The 21,885-nt window shown below is 36.4% G+C and overlaps 1 protein-coding gene across 1 annotated transcript; it reads left to right on the forward strand.

Moving 5' to 3' along the window:
- The first annotated feature begins 4,085 nt into the window (after positions 1-4,085).
- Positions 4,086-21,208, forward strand: LOC100266203 (serine/threonine-protein phosphatase 2A 65 kDa regulatory subunit A beta isoform). Its single transcript, XM_002276144.5, has 13 exons — positions 4,086-4,370; positions 4,623-5,023; positions 6,154-6,400; positions 7,665-7,777; positions 14,753-14,832; positions 15,129-15,270; positions 15,411-15,491; positions 18,012-18,116; positions 18,389-18,571; positions 19,466-19,558; positions 20,000-20,139; positions 20,255-20,321; positions 20,792-21,208. Exons 2-13 carry the CDS (start codon positions 4,631-4,633, stop codon positions 20,909-20,911), a joined length of 1,764 nt encoding a protein of 587 aa, XP_002276180.1. The 5' UTR covers positions 4,086-4,370; positions 4,623-4,630; the 3' UTR covers positions 20,912-21,208.
- The last annotated feature ends 677 nt before the right edge of the window (positions 21,209-21,885 follow it).

Below are 21,885 nucleotides of genomic sequence, written 5' to 3' on the forward strand. Positions count from 1 at the left end.
TCCATGAGAAATTATGAAACGTCAAAACTTATAGGTTTGATATCAAGCATTGGAAATTAATCGCTCTAGTCTAACAAAATGGGTGGTAAAAGGTGAAACAATATAAAAATTTTTTTATGGACAAATAAAAAATAGAACAAAGGACCCTTAAAAAAGTGGGCACAACCTATGTACACAAGAAGTACACGGAGAGCCCAAGGGCGAAAACAAAAAGTTAAACGAAAAAAGGAATAGCAAGAGCTACACTGTAGTCCATGCCAAAACCATTGACAAAGTCCAAAAAAAGTTAACAGGTCCTGAGGGAACCTAGAGAATCCGATATGGATTTGAGGAGAAACCTTTTCAGCCTTTGTTCAGAAAACTCCTCATTGTTGCTCTTATTTTCCTTTAACTCACTATGTTCTTTATTTTCAGGAAGATTTTTTTTAGTAAGTGTTGTCTTTAATTGGAGAAACTGGTTGTTTCATTATTTCTTGGGCGTGACATGGAAATTGCATTATGCTTGTTGTATCAGATCTGTGCTATAGTTTTAGTAGATTAGTGAATGACTTTGATCCTTGAATGGATCTCTAGGAACTCTCATCTGATGGGAATTAACATGACTCTCAATGAATTTAAAGTTTCAACAAAATTTCTTGATCTTTTGCTCAAGAGTCAGAGATCATGAGAAATTATTGATTCCAGTTGGCTAATGTTATCTTTGTTCATTTTGTGTTCTAGCTAATATAAATTTTAAAATATTTATGTTTTGTTGACCTATCAAACAAAAAAAATATTCACTTTTTGTTGTAAGTGGTTTGTGATGACCAAGACTCAAAATATTAAATACAGGTACATGTAAAAATGAACATGAAAAACCTTTTTAGGCCGGGCTTTAGTTATCAAATTCCTGTTGAAACCTCAAAGTTGAGGTTTTGTTCTTGACCTCTCAGTCCTTTACTTTCCTATAATTCCTTTATTGGAGCTGGAGCACCAAATTATGGCAGATATACACACACACACATCCAACAATCTACTGTACTATTACCTTATGGTGGGCCTGCAATATATGACTAATAGATACAAATTTTTCCAAACCTGAAAGTACTGAAGATTATATTAGGTTTTTTTTTTTTTTTTTTTCTCCTTTTTCTATTTAGTTTAATTGCTTCTGCTGCACTTATCTGAAATTATGAAAGACACAGATTTCTTTTTCAGTGCTCTGTTGAAGCTGGTTGACATCAACATGCGACCTTTTTAGGCTTTCATTTAGTTGTTGAGGTTTTTTATTTGAAAACAGTTACACATGACTGCCATTTTCTTTTGGTCTCCTTCATTTTTCTCAGCAACCAAGCAACATGATTCTTAGGAAGCTGTAATTTAAACTGCAAGTATAATTATAGGAATGTCGAATTAGTAATATTATTTGCTTATAAAAAATATGCCACTGCTGTTTTGCTGCGCCAGCTTAGGTTCTTCTGCTGGCATCTCCTTATTAAATATATTTCTGCTGCTAATGTTCGACTGCTGTTTTACTGCACTAGATTAGTTTTTTTTGTTTTGCATGGATTTTTCTTGTGCGAATATATATTCTTATTCTTGTTTGGGATGAGATCACCTCTTCTAGTGGAAGCTCTTAAATTTGAGTAGAAATAGGATTTGGAATCTAAGCTTACGGAATGCCTTTGGTCCTATAACTTCTACTTCCAAGTTTGTCCATCTTCTTCCTTGTTTTTTTTTCCCAAATGGAAACATAAAATGGATGAGAGCTCCCAATAAATTACTTCTATTTTCTTATTTGTTTCTGGCTTGCTAAATTGAGCTCCATTTAGGGTTTTGGAACTTTTTGTTCAGAAGTTTATTTCTTGAGTTAGAGGATTAGTCATTTACTTGACTCTTGATTATAGCTCTTTGATATGTACTGTAACATGAATATTTATATAAAGACAAACTACCTCAATATAATTTAGTATGCGTGGCAATTTACCAATCAATGAATAAGAATTAGCGGATTTTGCACGCTTAGTTGTGAGGCTTGATTGATATCTCTTGAAAGTAGGACTCTAGGAAGGCTTTGTCGTTGGGCTTGTGAGGCTTGATTTATTTCTCTTGAAAGTAGGACTCTAAGAAGGCTTTGTTGTTGGACCATGGACTGCAATAAGTCTCCAGCATAGGAAATTCAACGTGTTTCTGAACTTCATTTTTGTTGTTGTTAAGTCACTGCTGCTGCTGCTGCTGTGGTACGCTTTTGTGAGGGAATGATTTCCATTTTCATCAAATGGATCCAAAGTAATTGGACTTGCCTAGCTGATTTGTTCCTTTTTTTACCCCAGTAGATAACACGCTTTTAGCTGAAATATTCTGGCCAAGCATTGTTTTTAGAAATTTGCTTCATCTTTGAATTCTATATTTTTATTGTACTAGTTTCAGCTTGGTATAACCATCTTTAAAATATCTCATTACCATAACCCCCTTGGCATTCATTGTTTGTTGGTTGGAAAGTCCATATAGGAGAACTCCTTGTCTTTGTTGGATCTAATTGATGGTTTGGGTTAAAGGTAAGTGAGGGAAGTGGTATGTTTCTTTTCTCCCTCTCCTCCTTTAGATCTCCTCTGTATACTACTTGTATACCTCGATGCACCCTTTCTTGTTAGACGCAGTTTGTAATTATTTTGTTTGCCTATCTAAAACTGGTCTCATGTTTTTTCCACTTCCCTCTGTTTGGAGCTTCCTGAAAATCTTGAATACTTTCTGCTGTTTTGGCGTCGGATTAAGGATTGAAAACTAATATGGTGTTTATTTGAAGTGTCATGTAAAATCAGATGGAGGAAGAGTTGCATGGACACCTCAGTTTTTGGTCAGGTAGACGGACTGGTATCTATTAACTCTGTTTCATTACTACACAGCACAATGCTAAACTGGCCTCAGGATGTCCAGTTGGTTTGGGCAAATACTAAGATGTGTGTTGGAGGTGCACCGTTAGGTCCGTTACCTGGTGCTGGTTGTAGCAGGTGCAGTTATTACAAAAAAGGATGACAACAACAATGCTACCCAACTGTGTTTTTACCTGTTTATAGCATGAGCTTTAGGGCTGTTTGATTGCTATTTTTGAAAACTGTTTTCGAAAACAGTTTTTAGGAACAGTTTTTTGTGTTTTAAAAAAAAAACAAATTGTGTTTGAGAACTGAATTTTAGAAAATAGTTTTTGTTCTCAAAAACAAAAAAATAATCTATTATTTAAACAGTAAAAAAACATTGAAAACATCTTTTTAATCTTATAAAAAAAGTGGTTTTCGATAATACAGAAAACACAAAAAACAAAAACATATTTCCTTTTCCAAATAAGTTTTTTGTGTTTTTTGTTTTCAAAAACAGAAAATAGTTCTTGAAAACAAGAACCAAACATACCCCTAGTTTCTTAAATTCATTTTTTACAACACAACCCAAATAAGGATTAAGGGTTTTTTTTTTATAATAAAATTAATCAAATAAGCAAAGATAAGTTTAAAAAAAATATTTTGTCTTTTTAAAAGCCATATAAAATAAGTCCATTTCATAAGAACTTAAAATTATTATGAACAAATTAAAATCATTTTTTAGGTGAGATAATTGAAAAATAAAAGGTGGGTGAATATGTGGATTTAATAAATTCATTATGGTAATATTTTAAATATAGATTTTAATAAATTTATTTTAGTAATATTTTAAATATATAATTTTATTTTTTACTTTATATGTGACGGAGGAATGAAATAAATAACTACATGATTTTGTGATGTTATTAATAATCTTTAAGATTATGGGTTTGGATAATCTTAGCAAAAGAAGTTAGAAACTTGAGGATGCTTGCTTTTTTTACATTTTTATTAGAAATAATTTGTTTTTACACTTTAATTTGTTTGTTTTTATATTTTTTTATGACTTATAATAAATATTTAGTTGAATAGAAAAAATTAAAATATTTAATGTTTAATAAAAATAAAATATCATAAAAACAAATAATTTAATATTTAATCATATTAAATATTATTTAATTTTAATTTTTATTTAAATTTAAATAAAGAATAAATATTATTATATATATATATTTTTTAATTTCCATTCATAATTTTCCCGTGAAATGAAATTTCCGGAAAGCACGGCTGTGCAAACTCCGCGAGTGTTAAGAAGAAAAGTGGAAAAGAAAAAAAGAAATCCAGGGTCAAAACTCAAAGCCCCACAGCACCACCCAATTAGATCCATCTTTACGACGTCGTTTCCAACTCTCGAGCCCTAGGTAGAAGGCTCCTCTCTCTCGAGTCCAAAATTCCAAGACGGGCTTCGCCTTCCTCACCTCCGATCTCAGATCTTACTTTTCCCAAATTGCCCCTTCCTCTTCTCACATTTCCACTGTATGGCCTCAATACTCTCTTGGAATTTCCTTGATTTTTTGCTTCAGATCTCGTTTCAAATTCTCTCTTTGGTTCAAAATTTGGGGTTTTTTTGGTTGTTGTTTCTTGTTCGATTGTTTTCTTTTTGGTTTCTGGGGAAACAAATGAAAACAGATGTGTTGTTTGAATTTATTTTTTTTTTCCGAGCAACCAAACAGGGGCTATAGTTAGATCGAATCTGGTTGTTTGAGGATCTTGTTTCCGCGTTTGCAGGTTCCGAGATGGCTATGATTGACGAGCCTCTGTATCCAATTGCGGTTTTGATCGATGAGCTCAAGAACGAGGACATTCAGCTTCGATTGAACTCGATCCGGCGGCTCTCGACGATTGCTAGGGCGCTAGGAGAGGAGAGGACTAGGAAGGAGTTGATTCCATTTCTGAGCGAGAATAATGATGACGATGATGAGGTGCTTCTTGCGATGGCTGAAGAATTGGGGGTATTTATTCCCTATGTCGGAGGTGTTGAGCACGCGAATGTTCTGCTTCCTCCATTGGAGACCCTCTGCACTGTTGAGGAAACTTGTGTGAGGGACAAAGCGGTGGAGTCGTTATGCAGGATTGGAGCTCAAATGAGGGAGCCAGATTTGGTGGAATCCTTCATTCCTTTGGTGAAGGTCAGATGATTGATTGATTGATTTATTTTGTTTTGTTGTTTGATCTCGGTTTCTTTGTTGTGGCTCTTGTGGAATACAAGTGATATAATGTAGTATGCTTAGGAAACTTTTTCACTATTGTTATAATTATAAAACCTTCATACATTTGCACAAGAAGAAATGAAGTAGAGAGGTCAGTGTATCTTGAATAATTATTCAGATTCACTTAGAGGAGGGCATGAAGAAGGCTGTTATAAAAATGGACTAGAGATGCAATTAAATTTCAATGTCCAAGCTTATACAATGGAGAATTTGCTGGTAAACTAAGTAAACTAACACAGCCTGAATTGGAATAGCCTTGGGTAGGCAACAAGAATATACGGTTTTTCCTCTCTAATTTAGCTTTATGTAGAAGCATATACTCCTTTGTTAGGTCCTTGTGGACCATCAGCTTGCATCCCACAGTTATTCTATGCCTATGCATTTGGTTGGTGATGAATGCTAGCTGATGAATTTGCACTTTATACCCAGTTTAAGTGTCCATTGACCCATGTGACAAAACAACATGTTCATGCAATTACTCACTCCTGTTCTCGCTTTTATTTTATTTTTGCATGGGAGATGGCTATTCATTACTCAGATGCAGTCCACCACTACTTGTGTAAGCCCTATTGTGGGTTGTGTGTGGTTTAGTTAAATGAAGAGATGCTTGGATACAGTGTTGTAATGCTTCCTTAGTTACATCTAATGCATGGAGTTTTAATATTCTAAAAACATTTTATCTTTGATAATGCTTGTTCTTTTCTAATATAAAGATGTGAGGACTTGAATCTTTTATCCTAGTAATGTTTTTTTTTTTCTTTTCTGAAATTTCCTGGGCCTTGAGTAACCTATGGAGAACTAGGGTTATATGTTCTCCAAGGATGTATATTTAATTGTTTTGTGTAACTTATAATATTGTTTCCTCTCTCCTGTTGACGTTCTGCTTTATCTGGTCTAATAGGTTCTATTTTCCCTCATTCTCCTATTGTGTATAAGGTTATCATCCATATATATATCTATATATATATAGATAGATATAAATGCACAATTTAAGACCATTACTGTGTAGTTGTTCTTTTTATTCACACAATGTAATCTCCAACATTCAGAGATTGGCTGCTGGCGAGTGGTTTACTGCTCGAGTTTCCTCATGTGGATTATTTCATATTGCTTACCCCAGCGCTCCAGAGACATTAAAAACTGAATTACGAGCAATATATAGCCAGCTGTGTCAAGATGACATGCCAATGGTGAGGAGATCTGCTGCATCAAATCTGGGAAAGTTTGCTGCTACTGTTGAAGCTGCTCATTTGAAGGCTGACATCATGTCAATATTTGAGGATCTGACACAGGATGGTATGTGGATTTTGTAATATGTATGCGTATTTGATTCCACTCTTTGATTGCTATGATATGCATACACACTTTTCTATTTGAGTTATTTGTTCAATTTTCTTGTAACAAAATGAAAGCACAATTGTCACCCCTGGCCTAACTTTAGGTTGGTTATCTGGGAAATAGGGTATAAACTCTTGAACATAAAAATTACATCGTTGAAAAATGTTGGCACCATTTTGCTTACGAAATTGCTTTATTTTTATACATCCACCTCATATGTTGGATGGGTATTCACTTATAGTGCTGATAAAGATGTGGGTGCTTGGGAGAGCACTAATTTTAAACTATGGTTGTGGTTTTTAGGTTGCTCCATCTTGGCAGGCGGTCTTATGCCTTAGCCAAGGGTTAAATTTCAAAAATATAAATTTTTAATTTTCTAATTTGCAAAATTTTTATATTTGTATTTGGTTTTATATACTGTGTATGAAGCAAATAGCTCTAATGTTCTGTCACTAAAATTACTAAAATTTTGGATTATAAATTTGCTACTAATAATAATAAGGTAAATTTTTAACTTAGCATGGTTCCAAGTGGCCTTTTTTGATAGGCAATAAGAATTATATTAAATTTGGTTCAATTAAAGGGAGGGAAACAAAGGGAGTATACAAGGTAAATAACACCAATCTATTGCTACAGCCATCACTAAGAACAATCAGGTAAATAATCTGCATGAATGACTCTAATTTGAACTTTCAGGTAAGAAAAAAAACTACATCAGTATGCTAACTGTATCAAAACCCAGAAAAAAGATTATATTGTTTGTAGCAATGCACTATTTATATAGCATAAAAACAAGTGGAGACAATAATAGCTTAGGGCATTTTACAAAGATAAATTTTTATGTTCCACTATTAAGTGTGGGAAAGTTTTCAATGTCATATAGTTTGATCGATGATGGTGACTTTTTTAGAATTTCCACTAACTGGAAGGCTTCATAGTATGATGTGGGGTTATGTGAATAGAAAAAGGCTGAGGATTGGATTGTGCCGTTTGGTTTCTGTTGTATGCAACTTGTGTGATTTGGTCTGCTTTTTATAAATTTCTTTTAATTTGCCTATCAAAAAAAAAAGAAAAAGAAAAAAAAAGGCTCAGGATTGGAGTGATAATAGAGGAAAATTATGGAATGACAAAGTTGTTTTTCTTTCGTTTTTGCCGGTATTTTTTTATATTGGAAGTATGATAGCCATTTGGGTTGTTAGCTTACAATTTATTTTCATTTCAGATCAAGATTCTGTTAGGTTATTGGCTGTTGAGGGTTGTGCAGCTCTCGGAAAGCTGTTGGAACCTCAAGATTGTGTAGCACATATTCTTCCCGTAATTGTGAATTTCTCTCAGGTACATCCATAAAGTTGGATATGTTAATCAACATTTATTTCCATGGATTTGCTTATTCATATTTTAAAGTTTCTTTGATCTTCATCTTATGTGTTCAAGTTCTTGATGTGGTGAGCCTTGAGCTATGGGATTATTTCTATTGTTGATTTAATTATTTGTCCTTTGATTTCACTATTAGGTAAGTGTATTCTGATTGTATGAGCTAATTTTCTGTTTGAAAGTTAATAGATCTTGATTAGGAAATAACTAGAGGGTGGCGAATAGGTGTTTGATCCTTTTAGCCCAAAAATTATTAACTTTTAAATTTCTCCTTTGATGTATGGAATAGAAAAAGTAGAATTAGTGCAATGGAAACACAAATTTTTACTTAGAAAACAACCCACATAGTCTCCTAAAGACTATGTGGATGTAAAAGCCATAGAGTCAGAAACCTCTAATCGCAAATTCGCTATTGAAAGAACAATATATAGTTTTACCTTGTAGATGCTATCCTTAAGTTTTACTCTCTAGCACCTATATTGAACTCCATGTTTGCGATGCAGCACCACACGTGCTCCCAGTGGATTCTACCTCAGTGCTTGAGGGGATGCAAATCTCTTTCTCAACCCAAAGAGTGCAAAGATGAACTTCTTGAGAGTTTTGGGATGTGGGGAAAGCTAATAACGGTTTCTCCAGGATTTGCATCAAAGAGCAAAAACCATTTTTGGCATGACATTTATAAGATAAAAATACCAAGTAGACTGAATCTCAAATTTCCAATATAAAACAAGTTAAAATTTGAAAATAAAATAAAATTAGAGAGATTTGGATCTTTGCCACGAGCACTTGGGCGCTTTTAGGAGTGCTTGAGTGCTTAAGGAGATTTTGAAAAACACTTTTAAAATATTTACGCTCATTTTTAAAACCTACAGTTCACTCCATGCTTTAATTAATTCCAATTGATCTTTCTTGGACCCTTCTAATCTTACCTGTGTTATTACTATTGAACATGCAACGACAGTAAGACACAATCTAGAAAAGTTATAAACTGGAATGAAAGGAACAAAATTGCCCTGTATGCTTTGGGTTGGCCTTTGGGTGCCCTTTATTCATTCTTTATATATATATATATATATATAATATTTCTGTGCTTTTACCTATCAAAAAGTAAAAAATTGCCAACTTACAGCCTAATGTACTAACACTTTTCATCCATGATGTTTAAAAATAAATGACAAGTAGGATGCATACACACAATGTGTGGAGCAACTATCATCTTTAGTGATGAAAGGTGCTTTTACATAATTGACCGCATATATGTGAAGGCATTAGGGATATAATTTGGAAGCAGTTGGAAATTTGTAAGATGATACATTATAGAAAAATCTGTATGGTTCCTTATAGGACCTACGTATTACATAAATTAATAATTTCCTAATATGCAACCTAATCCATATGATCTGTCTAGGAGGCCTTCCTAAGATATGTGTCTAGTGTTGCTTGTTTCTTCTTGAAATTGATGTTGACTTGGATTTCTTTTTAAACTTTTTGTAATGCAATAATAAGTTCTGATGTGGTGTTCTTATATTGCAACAAGAATATCTGCTCAAACAGTAGTAGGATGCATTCCCTTTGTATAGGAGCATTTACACCTTAATCATATTTTAAATGTTAATTCTCATGTTAGTTTTTGGTTCATTATATTTAGGAACCAAGTGCAAACTCCTTCATTTTGTGGGTTTACACTGGGGTCTGCCAACTCAGTAACCATTCAAATAGAAGAAAAGATATGTTTTATATTTTCTTGGACTTAATTTAGTGATTTTTGTCATATAATACTAGATTGGAGATCTTGGGAAGGAAATAGGTTAGTTGGCTTTCTCATCTGCTGGTGTGGCTTTGAACTTGTTTCCTTTTTTTTTTTTTTGTAAGTCCTAGATATAGCTTAAGTGTTTTAAGCAGCAGTTGCTATTTCATTTGTTTGTCCATTTGGGTTTTTTGGTTTCTTGCAAAGATTATAAATGTACACACTTCCTTTTTTTTATTTTTTATTTTTTTATTTTTTGATAAGTAAATAAGATTTCATATATAAAAGAGACGCTAAAAAAACGACTCAATGTATACAATACCTATACACCTGCCTTCAACAAGGCCAAAAAACAAAGATAGCCCAACACCACAATCCTACTTAGAGCCCAACCAATCAATAAAATTAGCTATAGTTAGAGGGCAATCATCTATGAACAACTTAGTCTCGGACCACAAAGAAAGGATAAAAGAGTGTTTTAGTCTCTGAATTGATAACATATCATCCTTGAATGCCAATCTATTCCTCGCCTTCCAAACCGTCCAGAAAATGTGAAGAGGAGCAGCTCTCCACGCCTTCTTGAGTTTTTTGCCCACGAAAAAACCATTTAAGCTTAGAAGGGTCTCTCTAACTGAAGAAGGCAAAACCCAAGACACCAAAATAAAGTAAAAAGCAGATCCCATAACACCCTTATTCTTGAACAATGAAGAAGAAGATGGTTTATGTTCTCCTCTTTCTCAAGACACATAAAGCATCTATTTGCCAATGCTCGTCCTCTTTTCTGGACCATATCCAAGGTTAAGGCTTTGCCTCACGTAGCCTCTCATGCAAAGAAACTAATCTTGGGCTGCACATTCACATTCCAAATATAGCTTGAAGGAAACAGAGATGAACCACCCGCTTTAAGGGCTACATAGAGATACTTGACCGAGAATTTACCACTCTTAGTTTCAGCCCAGGACACCATATCCTCCACATCCTCAATAACTCTCTTACCATGTAGCCTCTCCAAAAATCTTTTCGCCCCCTTTTTTCTTTTAGCTCTTTGTTTTGGGCTTTTGTGTATACCCCCCGTATACATGCGGCTTTTTAGCCTTTTCTAATATATTTTGTTGATTATCTATCAAAAAAAAAAAAAAAAATCTTTTCGCCTCCTCTACCTCCCAATCATTGAAAGCTCTAAAAAAACAGGGGTTCCAACCCCCCAAACCCCCCTCAGCCAAGGGGTCCCAAATATTTGCCACCCACGCTTCCTTCTCAATAGTCAAAGCAAAAAGAGAAGGAAAGGACATACACAAAGGAGAATCCCCGCACCATTTATCCCTCCAAAATCTCACTTTCCTCCCGTTACCAACAATGAAAACCATCCTATCGCTCACCAACTTCCAAACCATCCTTATTCCTTTCCACAACCCCATAACATGAGCCTCTCTCACTTCTCGAGAGCACCAACCCCCTTCTATCTTCTCCATACTTCTCTCTAATTACTTGATTCCACAAAGCCTCTCTCTCATTTGCGAAACGCCAATTCCATTTAGCAAGAAGAGCCTTGTTGAGAAAGGAAAGGCATTTGACCCCCAAACCTCCTTTCTTCTTACTTAAACACACCAACTCCCATCTTACTAAATGAGGCTTTCGCTCCAAATTGCCCCCACCCCAAAGGAAGTCCCTTTGGATTTTCTCTAATCTCCGTTTGACTGAGCTTGGTAAGCACAACAATGACATTAGATAGATGGGTAAATTCGATAACGTGCTTCGAATAAGAGTCGCCCTCCCTCCCTTGGATAAATATTGTCTCTTCCACATGGCTAACCTTCTTCGGAAGTGCTCTTCCACACCATCCCAAACTGTAACTGACTTAAAAAGAGCACCCAAGGGCATCCCCAAATAGGTGGTTGGAAGACTACCCAGTCTACAACCAAATTCCCAAGCAAGATCATCCATATTCTCTACCCTCCCTACTGGAATGAGTTCACTTTTTTTCAAATTTATTTTCAATCCCGAAACGGCCTCAAACCATATAAGTAACCAACTAAGATAAGTCAATTGATCTTGTGAAGGTTTATAGAACACCAGTGTATCATCAGCAAACAACACGTGGGAAATTAAGACCCTTTCTTCACTCCTACCCTTCACCCTACTACCCGATAAGAAACCTCCCTCTACAACCCTTTTGAGAAAAACACTAAAGACCTCCATAGCTATCACAAAGAGATAAGGGGAAAGGGGATCACCCTGTCTCAAACCCCTGGAGCTTTGGAAGAAGCCCGTAGGGGTTCCATTGACCAACACGGAGAAACTTGTAATGGATATGCACCACTTAATCCACCTGATCCATTTTTCCCCAAAACCCATATTTTGCATAACTGTGAGAATAAAAGTCCAGTCCACGTTATCATACGCATTCTCTATATCCAATTTGCACAAAATGCCACTTTCATTATTCTTCAGAACCGAATCAATGGCTTCATTAGCTATCAACACTGCATCTAGGATTTGTCTACCTTCCACAAACACCCCTTGAGCCTTGGAGACCACCTTTCCAACCACCTTTTTTAGCCTATTGGCTAAGACCTTGGCTAGCCACTTGTACAAGCTTCCCGCCAAGCTTATAGGACTAAAATCCCCTAAGTCTTCAACCCCTGCTTTTTTTGGAATTAGGACCATAAAAGTTGCATTTAGGCTTTTAACAAATTTGCCATTTTCATAGAATTCCTTGAAAAAACATATCACATCAGCCTTCATGAAATTCCAAGCAAATTGCCAAAAGGCCATAGAGAATCCATCTGGCCTCGGGGCTTTATCCCCATTATAGCCCAATAGTGCATCGAAGACCTCCTCTTCCATAAAAGGAATCTCCAAGGCACTAGCGTCCAAAGGCTCCAAAGTCTCAAACTGCAGCTCGGAAACAGAAGGGCGCCATTCCCTCGGATTGGACAACAACGGCCTAAAAGCATTGGCAATCCCTTTCCTAATTCCATTCTCCTCCATAAGCCAGGCTCCATTAATCTTAATTCTGTCCACATTATTCCTCCTCCTGCGAGCATTGGCCATCTTGTGGAAAAAACCGGTATTTCTATCCCCCTCTTTCAGCCACACTTCCCTAGATTTTTTCTTCCACGTGATTTCTTCAAGTAAGACCCATTTTTTATAGTCTTTCCTCGCTTCATTTCTAGCTTCCAACTCTTCCAATGATAGTCTGCTAATTTTCTCCTTGGCATCCCAAAACTCCATCTGCTCCAAAGCCAAATTCTTTCTATATTCAACCCTACCAAAGGTGTTTCTGTTCCACTCCTTCAGCTTAACCTTCATAAATTTTAGTTTTTCGGCCAAGATAAAACTTGGGGATCCATTGAAGCTACCTTCCTCCCACCAATACTTCAATAGGTCCTTAACACCTTCCACTTTCAGCAACATATTCTCAAATCTAAATGGGGAAGGGCCTTTTCTCAGGCCCCCTCCATCCAGAAGAAGTGGAAAGTGATCGGACACCAGTCTTGGTAGAACAAATTGCCTCGCATCACCAAAATGACTGTCCCACCCCTCATTAACCAAAAAAGGATCCAGCCTTGAAAAAGACTGGTAATACCCCTCCAATCCAAGTAAAAGGGCCCCCAACCATAGGCAGATCCTTTAACTCTAGATCTTCTATAACTTCTGAGAATCTTCTCATGTTTGAATTCAAGCTCCCTCCTCTGCTGTGCTCTTCCGGACTTAGAATGACATTAAAATCCCCTGCAACACACCACGACCCATTCCAAAGCCCCTTAAGGGCCCCCAACTTCTCCCAAAAACTCTCCCTGTTCCTCCTCAATGTTGGGCCATAAACCCCTGTAAACATCCATATGAAACCATCCTCGCAGCTCTTAAAAATGCAAGAAATAGAGAACAATCCTTTTTGAAGGTCAACCAAATCCAACACCCTGTTATCCCAAAACACCACTATACCTCCAACTGCGCCCCTTGAATCTACAACTCCCCATTCAAGGAATCTTCCCACTCCTAAACTACGGATAATGCCCATTGACATTTCCCGAATCTTGGTTTCTTGTAGGCAAACCAGGTCCACCCTATTCTTCTTTATCAAAGCTTTGATCACCTTCATCTTATCGCAATTATTGGCCCCTCTTACATTCCAAGTAAGTAGTCGGAGCTTCATTTAGACCTGCTCGTACTCCCCCCCCCCCCCCCCCAGATAGTTCACTGTTCCAACTTTCTCAATTCTCTTTCGAATTTTGACGACTCTAATTTTTTCCTTTTTCTACCATTCAACTTTCCTTTTTGAAGTTTCCTCTCTTTCATTCTTTTAAGCAAAAACAAAATTTCCCTTTCGAAGCCCTCCGTCGGCATTTCAAGATAGCAGCTAAACTTATCCAAGCTGCCAAAATGCCAACACAGTTCCCCTTCTTCGGCCCTCTCCTCCTCATCCTCTTGGGAGACCCTTTCCGAAACCCCCTCTGACACCTCCTCGGAATTCCCAGACTCCCTACCCACCAAATCCGATACCTCGGCCTCCCTCCCATCCGCCAATATCATCCTTAACGGGCCCATAACAGCTCCCCTTACAGCTTCTGAACCTCTGCCCCGATTGAAAACCCTGGCAATGGCAACACCTTCTCCCGTCCCGCTTAGAAGGAGTAGAAGAAAGAGAGATTTCCTGCTTCCCCAAAGAAAACAAAGAACAAGAGGATTGATCAGAATACCTGGAAGCCTCCTCCATCAATGCTTCGTCGGTGATTACTGAGAGATTAACGGCCGGATGAAGCGACCCCAGCTGGGAACCAAACAATTCCCCTTCTTGCCCTAACCCCCTTTTAAATTCTCCAAATTGGGTCGTCCCACCTCCACCGAGCCTTTAGAAGGCTCCATCATGGGCTGGCCCATCTCCACTAAGTCTTTAAAGACTTCAAACACTTGGCCCTCCTCAGCGGGCCCTCTCCCCCACCCCGACTCCCTTTGCCGGCCTAACGGAAGTTTTTTTCCAGGCCCAAAACAAGAACTCTTCCTGTTATAGGATTTTTGAAAATTTGAAAATTATTTTATTTTTATAAAACATGTGCAAATAACATAAGTTTGTTATTTTTCTTTGCAAACTCATACTATTGAGTCATAATTCTCATAAAAATAGTTAGAAGTGTCACAATATGGTTTATTTGATCATTGTGTATGAGAAATTTTTTCCTGAACAGGATAAGTCTTGGCGTGTTCGCTATATGGTTGCAAATCAATTATATGAGCTATGTGAAGCTGTTGGTCCTGAGCCTACCAGGTAAATATTCCCCTGTTGATGATAAGCTACTGTGTTTTGCATTTCTTTCATGTAACCCCAATTCTATTGTTAAATCCTGTGAGCTTAATATTTTTCTTGACTAGTGTTTTTCTCTCATGTCTTATCTGAAATTCTGACCTTGAACTGCTTTTAACACTTCAATTATTTAACAACTGTATTAAGATAATAATTAAATTTTTTGGATTGGTTTATTCCTGATCTGTGTCCATTTTTTAACAAATTATTTATATAATTGTTATTTGACTTATGATTGATAATTATTTGATATTTTGCAGGTCAGACTTGGTTCCTGCATATGTTCGGTTGCTTCGTGACAATGAGGCTGAAGTACGCATAGCAGCTGCAGGAAAAGTAACAAAATTTTGCCGGATTTTGAACCCAGAACTTGCAATTCAGCATATTCTTCCTTGTGTGAAGGTATACATGCTTGCAAAAGTTTTAAGTTTCATTATGCTATGAAGTTTCTTATGGGCTTACATGGTGGGGTTCTATTTACCACTGCTTATCTGTCATCTGTCTTAAAATTTGTGACTAGATTAGAAAATGTCCTTCTGCAGGAATTATCATCAGATTCTTCCCAGCATGTTCGTTCTGCTTTGGCTTCAGTTATTATGGGAATGGCACCTGTTTTAGGAAAGGTAAGGGTACCATATTAGTATGTATATAATTATTCAGGTTGGAGGTAGTTGAACCATTTATTTACTTTCTAGTGTGGTTTCATACTTGCAGGCAAAGCTGTAGGGGTAGTGGAACATGGTCTTGGGGTTCTATCCTATTAATGAATTTTCATTTCCTCATCTGCATCCCACCACCTAAATAATTGATTGGTCTCTAGGGCTGTTTTTTGTTCTTATTATTTGTATTTTTTTCCTTTTCTTTTGTTTTGTTTTTCTTTTTAGCTTCTTTATATGTGTGTGTGTGTGTGTGTATGCATGCATGCATGCATTCGTGTATGCATGCATGCATGCATTCATGTATGTATGTATGTATGTATGTGTATTACATATGATAGATAAGAAATTCATTTTTGTGGTGTGTGACCTGTTTACTTGTTTTTAATGGGCTTAGCTACACAGGTATTATAGTTGCTATTATCGTTGTTTTTATTTTAAAATGAGAATCCATTGTTTAACCAGGAAACGTAAGTGTATAGAAGGACGATGTATCAAGAAAATAAAGAAACAGAGAAAAAGCATTCAGCAGAAAACACCTGTGGCCACAGTAACCCTTTTTATAGGCACCTGAGAAGCCAAGATGCAACTTCTCAAGGAGGAAAAGAAAGACCTCTTTGATGCTTCAAGGAGGTGGCTCCTCTCTTTTAACTGAAAATCTGCTTCCAAGAAAGAGGCACCCAGACCTCAGCCCTTGCTTAATGTATCAGTTTCTGTGCCTTTAGCTACTCTCTGCTAGTAAAGGTGGGCATTGAAGTAAACATTTAGAGTCCACTGGCAAACTCATGAGCTGCTGTGCTCAATCTTCTAGTTCTAGGAAAATACTGGAATTTCCTTTTAGGAAGCCTCTGAATAATGGGAATGGCATTTTCAATTGCTGAACTGCTTGATGAAGAAAAGATGGGGAGCTTCTTAGGGCTGAAATGATAACCTGTTCAGCTATACTTACAGGCTGCTAATTGAGCTGCAAAACCATCCCAAGGTTGGGTAAAGAGGAATGAGATACACTTGCCCAAATCTCCGGTGCAGAGTATCTAGCAGCACAAGTACCAGAGTGTGGAAAGTTTAAAACACTGTATGAGGCATTATTTTCTGGGGTGCGATTAGGAACTTTGTTGAGTTGGCATGGAACTTTTGTGGCAAGAAATGGAGAAAAGCTTGGAGGGCTGCTCCTTTATGTCTGTTTTGGACTTTGTGGAAGGAAAGAAATGAGAGGGCTTTTGAAGATTCTTTAGCAATCAAGGCAAGCAATTAAGCTATCTTTCATGAATTCTTTTTTGGATTGGGTCAGACTGTATCTAGATGACCATTCTTTAACCATGGGAGGGTTTGCAGATTGGATTAATTTTAAGTAAGGGGAGAGTTTTTTTTTTTGCTTCTTCCTTTTTCCTCTTGCTTGCCTTCTTTGGCAACATATGTATACATCGTGTGTACTTTGTTCCTTTTATTTTGGTGCTTTCTATACATGATCCTTTTGCCTATCAAAAAATTTTCTGGGGTGCAATTGTGTCCTTCCAGATCAGCTCCCCATTAGACTGAACCTGTTCTACAATGATCCTCATATTTTCCTCTATCCAGAATACGCATTCAGAAGACCCTAGTTTTCCAGAGCTATCAAAAAGTCCAGATGCACAGCAGTCGTACAGTAGTAAACAGTTTACATTACAAAGAGAGGAACTAGACAGTGCAGAAAAAGATGATAATTCGTCTTGCTGCTTTCTTTGTGCAGTACACTAATATCAGGGAACATGTTTGTTCTTGGACCACTCTCATGGAAGCATGTTAATGGTTTCAACGTTGCTTTGGGCAACCACCCAATACAAGCTCTCAAAAATATTGGTCTTTTTTTGCGTGGTTTATGTCAACTAGGTGGGCTTTGTTTTATATTTGTTGTACATTTGCATCATAGCTCTCTTGGATTGCTGATAAGTGGCATGAGATGGAAGTAAATTTTGGAATCTTACAGGAGCTCTTCAACAGCCATTTGTTGTAAGGTTTGGCTTTTCTAATCATGCTATTTGAGTCCTTGCTTTCATCTACATTGCACAGCAGTTGCCAAAATGAAATGAAAATGCGAATGTGTAAAGATGTTTATATTAATGTGTCATGAATCCTTGGACGTTGCATGTTTTGTTTTGTTCTGTTTTTCATGATTTGTGTTTTCCCAGACTTGAGTCTTTTTTATTTTTTTTGGTGGGTAAACAGAAGCAATTTCCCAGACTTGAGTCTTAACAGTTACTTGTACGATGTTAAATTATACTGTGGATGTCCTGGGATTGTGTAGTGGTTTTTGGACTATGAATTTTTTAATTTTGTCATCGTCTTTCTTGAGGAATTTAAATTTCAGTTTAGGATTCTTCAATGCATTGTTTTAAGCTGCACCTTTTTTTGGTAGATTTTTTCCCTGAGATGTTCTATGGAGTGATCTATATCCACTGGTTTGGTCTCTGTTTGTCATTTAATTAATATATATCTTTATTCCTATAGGACGCAACAATAGATCAACTTCTGCCCATTTTCCTTTCTCTGCTTAAAGATGAGTTTCCTGATGTCCGACTGAATATTATCAGCAAGCTTGATCAAGTAAACCAGGTTTGTCTGATTTTCCATTGTCATTTCTTGGTTTTCATTTGTTCCAGTTGGTTAGAGAGGTAGATGGTTGGTTCTGTTAGAGACCACTTATTAAAAGGCATGCGAATATTGCCTAGCAAGTTTATGGTCATATGATCTTGGATATGTGGTTCGAAAATCCAAAATGTTTCAGGCCCAAATTCTACAAATGAATCTTTTCCATGGCTGAATCCTGAAAAATACAATTTTCATTAGTGTTCAGTATTTCTTTTCATGCATATTTTTCTGTTCAGGTGATTGGAATTGATCTGCTGTCTCAATCCTTACTGCCGGCCATTGTTGAGCTTGCTGAGGATAGACACTGGAGGGTTCGGCTTGCAATAATAGAATACATTCCTTTACTAGCAAGTCAGCTGGGTGTTGGTTTTTTTGATGACAAGCTTGGTGCTCTTTGCATGCAATGGTTAAAAGATAAGGTCAGTGAAGTTCTAGACTAAGAGTAATGATCATGTAAAATGAATTTTACTTGTTCCTTTGACTCTGATCATCATCCATGCTCAGAATAGTTTCCTGTTGTATGTTGTAGCCTTATTTATTTTTTTCTCAATCTTGCTTCCTTTTTCTTCTTTCTTGTTCAAGGACTAGTGAAGATTGTTTTCCTCATTTTAATGGGGAAATTTGTAGCAGTAGTTTTACTAGTGGTGGGGTACTGTAATACTTTGCTCGGATAACATATATGATCAATCTGATGATGTACATCCTATACCATGCTATAGGTAATATATCATTGTCTTTATCAAGAAAGGACTGGATTGTAGCCAAGTATATACTATATCGACTTCACAGAAAAATAATTTAAAGCACAACTATGTGTTAGATTTGGGGCGTTTTTTTGGCATTTCTCTTATTAATGTACGTTCTCTTTATCTATCACACACACACACACACACACACACACACACACACACACAAAAAAAACTGTGTTAGAATTAATATATCCGCATATTACATACAAGAAGTTTTCTTTCATTGACCATGATTGCTGGGGGCTTCAAAGCCAGTATTCCTTGGTGTCTCAGTCTGATCAACATTTATTACATGTTATTGAATCTTTTAAATTGGCAATGGATTATTTTCTGGTATTGTTGCTTTTATTTTTATTTTTATTTTGTTTTCTTTTATTTTAAGAAACAAGAAAAATGTTCCTATGTATGAAAGAGAAAATTTACAGAGAAGGATTTCAGATCCATTTAAATGAATGGTTCCAGTTCTTTACCTGGCATTAACAAGAAAATAGCCCTTAAAGTAAAGTGAGTGATATCCTAATCTCTTAATATTTGTTTCCTAATTGGCTTGGATGTGAATTGTAGGTTTATTCAATTCGTGATGCAGCTGCTAATAATGTGAAGCGCCTTGCAGAGGAATTTGGCCCAGATTGGGCAATGCAGCACATAATTCCACAGGTCTTTCTGATTACATATTACTGTGAATTGGTACCTTTTAAACAAGCATTGATAAATATCTTGCTGTTCAACATAGATACAAAGTGTCTAATCTGACAAGTCCAAATAAAATGAACTGCAGTGTTGGTTCTCGGGATGATGTCTGATCTGACATCCTCCATGCTGCTCCAATATAACAAAAAATACAGTAGGAATATGCTTATAAAGTAGCTTTTAAAGTCTTCTTTTCTTACACTTGGGAAAGAAGCCATTTGGGCCCTTGGGCTGCATAATTTAGTCAGTGATTAAAAGATACTTCATTTTAATTTTTTTCTTTCCATATTTAAATAAAAATTAAAGGATAACACTTTTCTTTGGCAATGGAAATGTATTAAGATATAGCTGTGACATGCTGATTTGCCTTTGAATTATGGCTAAAATAACTCATCAATACCCTGACAGGTTTTGGATATGATTAACAACCCACACTATCTGTATCGGATGACCATCCTCCATGCAATTTCTCTCCTTGCCCCTGTTATGGGCCCAGAAATTACATGCTCGAAACTTCTGCCAGTGGTCATTAATGCAGCAAAAGACAGGTGAAGTTGTTGAGTTCTCAAGCTTGGTTTTGGAAGATGTCTCTTTCCCTCCCCCACCTTTTTTTTTTCTTCTTTTCAAAGCTTGGACTGCTGGCCTGAAAGTTAAATTTCACAGGGTACCCAACATAAAGTTCAATGTGGCTAAGGTGTTGCAGTCACTTACTCCTATAGTGGACCAGTCTGTAAGTAACCAATTTTTCCCCCCTCAGATAAACTTTGTGCATTGGAAGTATGGTGACTTTAAGATTCAGAAATAATTTAATGGCGATGCTGATCGAGGGAAAGCAATGTGTGATATAAACAGAAGCATATGCTAACTGGGAATGATTTAACTTCAATAAAATTATTTGTTATATTTGTCGTCTTGTGAATAATTTTGTAAAATGTGGAATCAAAGCGATAAAATTTGGTCTGATAAACTTGATGAGAAGGATGGGTGGGAATTCAAGATTTTTAAATAAGAGCGTCATTGTTTCCAGCCAAATTTCACTCTTAACAGAAGTTATATGTAGACCCCATGGTAAAGTAGCATCTTTTTTGCATCTTTCCCTCCCTCTTTCATGAGATGTCTTGTTGAAAACACCATCTTTCAGATAAGGCAAAAGTCGTCTGCTAACTTATAATCTCATTGGGAATTACTTATAAAATGCAGGTGGTAGACAAGACGATTCGTCCCTGTTTGGTTGAGCTGAGTGAGGACCCAGATGTTGATGTTAGGTTTTTTGCAAGCCAAGCACTACAGGCAAGTGATCAGATCATGATGTCTAGCTAGGTGGTGGTTGTTATTAGGAATTTTTTCTTAACTCTTCCTTATTTTGTTTTCCTGATTTGGAAGTCCAATTAACTCAAAAGGTACATGTAATGTCTTACCTGAGGTGCTTTCAGTAAGACAATTTGATGTCTTTAATGTGATGAGTGCTTTTGTATTATGAGAAAACGTGCTTCTACATGTTCGTGATTTTAGCAGGTGTCCTAGTCCTAGTCCTAGTCCTAGTCCTAGTCCCTATGTTAAATAGCCTTTGCCCCCATGTATCATTATATCCTTTCATAATATGGTGCTTTAATCACATTTTACTGGAGCTATTATAGATGGTTGAGTAACTCTGAATTTTGGTGGCCTCCCCAGTCTTATGGAGGAGGCGTGAAAGCTGTTTTTGAAACTGATGGAATAATAATGAGCATTTGGTCTTTTGGTCTTGAAACCAGCATAGCCTGATTATCTCGAACTAGTCAGAAAACCCAGCCAACCCAATCATAACATCCAAATTAACTGTTAAATCTGGAGCAAATTTACTGTTAAGAGTTTAAATAGTAGACGAGATGGTCAAGGGCGTACCTGCGCTGTATATTTGACCGGAGAAGAGAAACAGAAACAGATGAAGGTTGATTAGTGATGGTGGGATTTTAATGAATGCTTTCCAATGTGCTATAAATTTGGTTTTGCTTGTTGAGTGTCCCTAAATTAGCTGCTAAACCCTTCGACAGCAAGGGAGGTTTTTCATTTTGGTATATGATAATCCTAAATTATTCCATGAACTATAAAAAATTATTTCTCCCATCTATTTTCTTTATTTTCCTTTTTCATTTTTTATATTATTTATTTTCTAAAATAAAAAAAATGATTGGAAGATTAAACTTTTAGTTAAAAAAAAAAAAAAGCAGACTAATATATAATATTGTTGGATATAATATTTAATATTATGGTCAGAATATTTTCATATATTCAACAAAATAATGTATAATAAT

This window comes from Vitis vinifera, chromosome 17 (assembly GCF_030704535.1).
Source record: "Vitis vinifera cultivar Pinot Noir 40024 chromosome 17, ASM3070453v1".
NCBI lineage: Eukaryota > Viridiplantae > Streptophyta > Magnoliopsida > Vitales > Vitaceae > Vitis > Vitis vinifera.